Source organism: Apostichopus japonicus, chromosome 20, assembly GCF_037975245.1.
Source record: "Apostichopus japonicus isolate 1M-3 chromosome 20, ASM3797524v1, whole genome shotgun sequence".
Lineage (NCBI taxonomy): Eukaryota > Metazoa > Echinodermata > Holothuroidea > Aspidochirotida > Stichopodidae > Apostichopus > Apostichopus japonicus.
The window spans coordinates 30,272,581-30,280,553 of NC_092580.1; the positions used below are offsets into that span (position 1 = coordinate 30,272,581).

General features: G+C 35.9%; 1 protein-coding gene across 2 annotated transcripts in view; it reads left to right on the forward strand.

Annotated features, from left to right (window-relative positions):
* The window catches only part of LOC139960876 (uncharacterized), a 52,084-nt gene that overhangs the window by 35,705 nt on the left and 8,406 nt on the right, over positions 1-7,973 (forward strand). The window contains exons 44-48 of one of the 2 annotated variants that reach the window (XM_071959539.1): positions 2,103-2,273; positions 3,124-3,219; positions 3,398-3,641; positions 4,122-4,148; positions 7,410-7,615. In XM_071959539.1, the coding sequence (XP_071815640.1) occupies positions 2,103-2,273; positions 3,124-3,219; positions 3,398-3,641; positions 4,122-4,148; positions 7,410-7,615 (744 nt within the window). The remainder of the gene's footprint in view (positions 1-2,102; positions 2,274-3,123; positions 3,220-3,397; positions 3,642-4,121; positions 4,149-7,409; positions 7,616-7,973) is intronic. The other variant, XM_071959540.1, reaches the window with a different exon arrangement.

The following is a 7,973-nucleotide window of genomic DNA, read 5'->3' on the forward strand; positions in this document are numbered from 1 at the left end:
TTCCAGGTTTAATTTACAAACCACTGGCAACCTCTAGGTTTCCAGGTTTAATTTACAATGCAACGACAACCTCTAGGTTTCCAGGTTTAATTTACAAACCACTGGCAACCTCTAGGTTTCCAGGTTTAATTTACAAACCACCAGCAACCTCTAGGTTTCCAGGTTTAATTTACAAACCACTGACAACTTTTTGGTTTCCAGGTTTAAATTACAAACCACTGGCAACCTCTAGGTTTCCAGATTTAATTTAAAAACCACAGACAACCTCTAGGTTTCCAGGTTTAATTTACAACCACCGACAACCTCTAGGTTTCCAGGTTTAATTTACAAACCACCGACAACCTCTAGGTTTCCAGGTTTAATTTACAAACCACCGGCAACCTCTAGGTTTCCAGGTTTAATTCACAAACCACTGGCAACCTCTAGGTTTCCAGGTTTAATTTGCAAACCACCGACAACCTCTAGGTTTCCGGGTTTAATTAACAAACTACTGGCAACCTCTAGGTTTCCAGGTTTAATTCACAAACCACTGACAACCTCTAGGTTTCCAGGTTTAATTTACAAACCACAACTGTAGAAAGTAGATTATTGTGAGCTAATGAAACATTGCTGTGCAGTGTTGTTGAATGGATTCTATCACAGGTTATTGCCTTTTCTGGTTTTAGGAAATGGGGATTAGGAAACTACTCTGTTCACCACGGCAACACTGCAGCAATGATGAATGAGGTGCCCTAACCTCCGTCAGTATTTGAGAAAATTAGTCAAATGCTGAGGTATCTGCTCATGTGAATTACATTACATGCTCTCATAAAAAACAAGAAGGCTTGACATGAAAGGGGTGGGGGTGGGTGGGGGGGTTGTTCGTCCATGGTCATCACTTGGATAGGGTTTCAGAGGAGCATATGTTGGCTTACTATATAACCTGACCTTCTGAATTACTGAACTTAAACTACAAAGACTATCACATTTGATCAAGGAGCACAGCTGGGCTGTTTCAAGCCTGAGTGAGCAAAGAGTTATGTTTTCTTCCTCTGCATTAAATATCATGATGTTGTTTAGATAATTGCTTGGATATTCAGTGACAAGCATCTTCTGCCCTCTGTGTGTTGACTTTATCATACACGATGATGTCAAACAGATAACTTGTATGATGTCTCGGTTGTTTGTGGCATAATTGCTGGATTGTCAGGAGGGAGCTGTAAACATTTATTTTACTGATTTACATTATCATCTACATTGTGAAAACTGTCAGATTTAAAATAACTCCCTTACCAGATTCAAATTCTTTAAAAAGAGTGATAAGTGATTAGGTAACCTAAATGTCACCCATAATAAACTAAAATACATACATACACACAAACACGTAAGTGTAAGACTGTTGTCTTTTCTATTGGTCAATCTACACCATATATCAAGTTCAATGGAGTGTCATGTACGTGGAAAGAAATGATTGGTCAAGTAAAATGTATCCATTGAGAAGGTTACGTTTTCTTGGGTAATGCTTCGTGGGTGCATTATATGAATATGAAATTCAATAGCTGCAGTTGTTGTGAGACAACTGGAGTAAGACAATCAATTGTTGACAGTTATGAGCATACCAGCAAATGGAGAATAAATTACTTGGTATCACCAGACAATACGATATGCAACTTGATAGTCAAATTGTTACACAATCCAAAGATGTATAGCAGTGTTTGTAAACATGGTATGCAGAACCATATACCATTTCAGTGTCTTTAGTTAAAAAAAATTACTCCACATTATGTGAAGACTTCTACATCAGTCCTTGCCTGCCAGAAAATAAATCACAGAAGAAATGGTTCCCAGAGTGACAAGTTGTATGACAAATACTGCAACGAGAGAAACCCCCCCCCCTAAAAAAAACCCAACCCCCTGCTATTCCACAGAACGAAAACTTTGCACCTAATCTGAACTTCAATCTTTGCATAAAAAATTGATATCTTCATTTGTTTTTTAAAATCATTTGTAGTTTTAATTATACTCAAAAAAACAGTAGGTGAACATTGACAAAATGTGCACAAATATGGCAGCTGTGGCCTATTTCATGGGAGTGCATCTGATATTTCTTGTTGACATTTCAGGTCAGTCGGCTACAGAATGAGATCGACAAGTGTCGGAAAGATTACCTGTTCATCAAGATGACCGCCGAGGAGGAGGTCATCCTTCTCAGGCAGCAGGTGGTCGCTCTGAGGGGCGCTCTGTCCGAATCGGAACGAGAGAGGGAAAGCACATCGAACCTTTTGGAGAAGGAGGTACCATCATCTACCCTTTAAAATAATTATTATTGTCCTTTGAGAGGATAAATATTTAAAATTTCTGTTTTAATGCCATGTGAATTGTTTTACAGTATTTTAAAAATGATGATGCTTTAATAAATTTAGCAGCCATTTTGGTACATTTATTTCAATGACAAGTCTTCTCAATTTGGTACATTAATTTCAATGAAAAGTCTTCCTTTTTTCTCTTGATTTATCATTGAATGGAGAACAAAAACCCTGCCGTCATCATCGGTCTACGTGACAGAGATAATTGTCACAACCCACTTTCTCGAAGAGCGACAAGAAAGTTTTAGTCTGTTTGGGAACTTCTAGAAGGTTTAATGCTCTTTCACACACAAGGCTGAAGGCTTGATCAAGTCTAAATATGACATCATCGAGCCACGTGGACTTCAATCTTTAACAGTTTTAAATTATTTATTGCAATATTTATTTTCTGAAAGATGGGTTTTGAAAATGTTGAAATGTAAATTAATTGAAGCTCTTGACAAGCTCTAATGATGGCATTTGGTTCCAATGTCAACATTTTACCTTTAAAAAATTGAAAAAAGGTAAAGTTTTCAGATCTTAGTGACACTATAACGTTACAGGTTTACAAAATTACAACCTTCAGACACACCTTTAACTTTGGATATCTCTCAAACGGAGCAGTATTTTTGGTAGCTTTGGGTAAGCTGTCCATCACAAAGATCTCTGTTGTATAAGCTAGAGATAATGGTTGGGTGTGTGTGTCCTTTGAACTTTATTTACATTCAGCCATTTTTGTATCCAAAATGCTGTCTTAGAGATGCTGTACAATGTGTTGGTTTTATTTGTCTCTCTTTAGTTTCGGATCAAAACAGACAGGAAACACAGAGAGGATCAAGAAGCGTATAACGCTCGGCAGATGGAGCTAGCCAGAGCGGATCATCTTCAAAAAATGGTGAGAAATGAAATGTCACTATTTACTTAGGTTTTTTTCTTTTTGCTTTTGTTTATTGTAGTTTTGACTTTAAAGAAATCCTTCCAAAAAGACCACTTGAGGTTGACCATGTTTTAAAGCGAAGATGTCTCCATTCAGGTTCTAACTTCAAAGTTCCTAAATGCGTCTGTTTTTTTAGTTGGAAGACATTGACGACAAAGAAGTGAGGATCCAGATTATGTCGGATGATCTCCAGCGTACCACACACCTGCACCATACCGCCCAAGAGAAGAATCGCAGAGAGTTCACTCATGTGAAACAGAGGCTACACCACGAGAGGAATCTCAAGCTGGACGCCTTCCAGAGAGTCGACGAATTACAGACCCAAGTCTACGACTATGAGGCAGCCATGTCCAGCATGTCCAGACCGTTTACCTCAATGAGTAAGGGAAGCCTGTCCACCATTTTTGTCCCATGTGTCTATATATTTGTGGGATGATTCTTAGTTCAGAGTCGAGTTGAAAGTGCAGTAGGGCCTAACGTCTTGATAGTCCTTGGAATGAGTGGGGTGTTGGGATGGTTTTCTAGAAGCATTCCTCATTCTCCAGCCATGAGGGGTCTACAAAATTTTTGGAAAATGAAATGTGTGAGGGAGGGTAGGGGAAACGAGAGGGGCTGTCAGCAGAGGATAGGGGTGAGTAGAGAGGGGAGGGGGACGAGAGTGGGATAGAGAGAAGGGGGGAGGAGGGGAGATGTAACGGTTAAAATGGGGATAAGGGTTGTTCATAGAATGCATGTAGTCAAGTTCACATATTAACAGTAGATGCAATTTGAGCATTATTTCTTTAATGCAAAATAAATGCAACATACAACAAAATCATAGCCAACAGATAATTTTGATCGCCTTTTTTCCTCACAAACAGGCCTGTTTTCATCAGGAAAGCTTCCTCGTAAGTCTCACACAGCATCTATGATTGGTTACATAGTCTATCCCTCAAATATGGACTTTTCACACTCACCTGTTAACACTCTGATTTTTAATACATTCTTGTTTGCAAGAAATCAACCAAATAATTAAGTGACTTAAATTTGCTTCAAAAAAATATCTACTTCCATGTAAACAATCATTTAACACCTCAAACAGTAGCTGATTTTAACATCAGGTCATATCGAAGGAGAATAATTTTAATGTTTTTTCTTTTTCTTGGTTATTTGACACGGAGACTAAGAGAGTTCATGAATTTCATACATTGGAATAATTGTTAAAAAAAATAATAATTAAAAAACAGGACTTGTCTCAATTTTTATTCTGGTTTAAATTTTTGCAAAAATGATTTTGTGTGAATTGAATCCTGCCTTTCTAGGTCAGAATAGTGTCTCATGTAGATGATGAAAACAAAAGATTTCATATTTCATTCACTTGTTCGACGAGCTCTGTCCTCAGGCTCCTAAAGAGACTTTCAAGAATGTGTTATAAGAATAATTTTAGTTTATGAGGCATTCCATTAAATAAGTGGGGTCCAACTCTGTGACAATTGTGTCTACTAAATGACAAAAACAAAAGATTTCATATTTGATTCACTTGTTCGACCAGCTCTGTCCTCCTAAAGAGACTTTCAAGAATGTGTAATAAGAATAATTTCAGTTTATTGGTCATTCCATTAAATAAGTGGGGTCCAATTTGGTGACAATTGTGTCTAGTAAATGACGAAAATAAAGATTTCATATTTGATACACTTGTTCGACCAGCTCGGTCCTCCTAAAGAGACTTCAGGAATGTGTTATAAGAATAATTTCAGTTTCTGGGTCATTCCATTAAATACATGGGGTCCAACTTTTTGACATTCTTGGGTTACACACAGAACCAAGTTGGTTTGCCATTTGTAAAATAACTGTCGCGCAAAATTGTGACAATTGGTGAGCTTGTCTACAGTGACGTTATCTCACATGTGTATTCTTTGCCTTGTTACATTGTAGTCGAAGGTTTCATAAATCCGTATCATATATCCATCTGTTTGCACTACAGTAGCAAACCTACAAAAGAAAAATGTCACAAGCTAAAGTAGGATACCTAATTTATGGAATGACTTGTTTGTTGGTCCTTACATGATTGGTATACAACCTATCATACCATCATGCACCCTTTTAAATTTGTCAACATTTCCTTGCATTTTAACAGTCGTTAACCTCTACTTCATAGTTTTCTTTAACACCAGTTCATGCTCTTACTGCTGTTTAATACTCCCTCAGCCATGATTCCTAAGCATATCCAGTGTTTATCATGAAATACCTTCTTAGAAACGATTCCTGCTGAAATTTTTCCGTGGAGAAACACTCTTTAATGTGGTTAAGTGAAGGACTGTTGAGGAACACTAAAGTGTACCTATTTGACTAGTTCATGCTAATTTTTTTGTGATATAGAAAGAGGAAAGTAGTTACAAGTATAGTAACAAGTAAATAGTCACAAGTATGTAGTAACAAGTATAATGGTAAGTATATAGTAAAAACTATCAAGTATGTAATAAGTTTTTAGTAACAAATATTGAGTTGCAACAAACAATTTTATATTTAGATACATGTATAGAGTAGGTGCTTATTTAGTTACAAGTAAATGGTAAAAATACAGTAATAAGTATGTAGTAAGTATTTAGTAATAAGCATATTTTAATAATTTAGTAACAACTATATTGTAAGTATTTAGTAACAAGTATATTGCATTTAGTAACAAGTATATTGTACGTATTTAGTGACAAGTATAATGTATTTAGTAACAAGTATATTGTAAGTATATAGTAACAAGTATATTGTAAGTATATAGTAACAAGTATATTGTATTTAGTAACAAGTATATTGTAAGTATATAGTAACAAGTATATTGTATTTAGTAACAAGTATATTGTAAGTATATAGTAACAAGTATATTGTATTTAGTAACAAGTATATTGTAAGTATATAGTAACAAGTATATTGTATTTAGTAACAAGTATATTGTAAGTATATAGTAACAAGTATATTGTATTTAGTAACAAGTATATTGTAAGTATATAGTAACAAGTATATTGTATTTAGTAACAAGTATATTGTAAGTATATAGTAACAAGTATATTGTATTTAGTAACAAGTATATTGTAGGTATTTAGTAACAAGCACATAGTAACAGTGATCAAGTTTTAACAAGTATATATTAGTTACATAGTGACATATTTAAGAGCAAGCTCACTCGTAACCTGGACTGACTGCCATTTAATATCAACTAAGAGTTAAGGTATCTGCCTTGTCAACTAAATCAATAAACTAACCCACATTCATCCTAACCTTTATATCTGAACACTACACTGTGTCGATTAATTCAGCTTGTAATATCTAACATCATCTCTTTTATCATATTACTTACATGCATGAAACATATTAAAGAGAAAACCCCTTTTGCCATGGTTCTCTTTGCTAACCTTTATGTAACCGATTGGAATGAATGGCATGTGAGCCATTTACAAGAAAAGCATTGTCTTTTCACAACAGAATAGGGAGAGGTAATTCTTACTGGGTATATCGCTTTTAAATTTCTTTTCACTGTATGTAATAGTGTTTTGCTTTTACTGTATATTTTTTTTTCATCAGCAAGTTTTACAAAGTCATTCTTACCTAGTTTAAAGCAAAGAATGTCGACTCATCTCCTGAGGGTTATTTCTACTATTCCCCCCTCCCCCCCCCCAAATTAGCATCTACATGCAGAATCTTTTATTTAATGAAGAAATGTGTACTCTCTTAAAATCCAAACTCCCCCCCCTCCTCATCATACAGCAACTTTACCTGTATAAATGAAGGATCATGAAGGAATGTTGCTCTAATCATGAAATGGTAAGGTCATGTGCCTTGGAGATTTTTATACTATAAATAATCAGTGAATTTGATTGGATGTAAGCCATGAAGCAAAGTTTCATTTCAAAAGAATTTCTATTCACCGCCCAAAACTTCAGGTTGCACTCATAAATCGAGCAACTTCTTCACACTCTTTTCAATCTCAGTAAATGATACTTGTTATTTAACAAATCCTACTCAGTATCAAATGGAAACAAGCTTCCTGAGCATCATGAAGATTCGGCAAAGCTAAAAGACAAATGATTGTATCTTACATCATAGCAGGTGGCTTCTTCTTTTCATTCATCACTGCCTTATATACAAAAGATATATATATTTTTTTCGTTATCCAGCCATGCGGTCTCGTGCCAGCACATCTATGGACAAATCTGCTAAGAGTAGGGCGTCAACTTCCCGAGATACACCAAGCAGCACACCCTGGCCGCCGGGGACCAGTTTCCCTCCAAATTATCTTCAAAGGTCATTGACCCCTGACCCAAGGATGGTGTATCAACCGGGTGAAGACAGGTCAGAGAGAATGACCCTTCGTCCCAAAACAGTAAGTTACAATCCATGAATGTCACCACTTTACAAAGGTCATTAGTATTACAAAATGCTACAAAATATGCTACAAAGTCAAAAAATTGTCAGTCAGTTTAAAGTTTCCAGAAGCCTGCTACCGTCACCCTCAGAACTTTTGTCGTATACAATTATCCGACTGAACCCTCAACTTTATGAGTCATCAGAACTTCCAGGGAAGTTATGTGGGTTACATGAATCAATAAATGCCGTTTTTTTTTTTCGTTTTATTTCTTCAACAATTGATTTGCAAAGTGAATACTTTTATGACAGTCACTTGGGTCCATTCCTCTTACTTTGCTCTCATACCAAATCTTCAAATCAGGATTACTGATAAA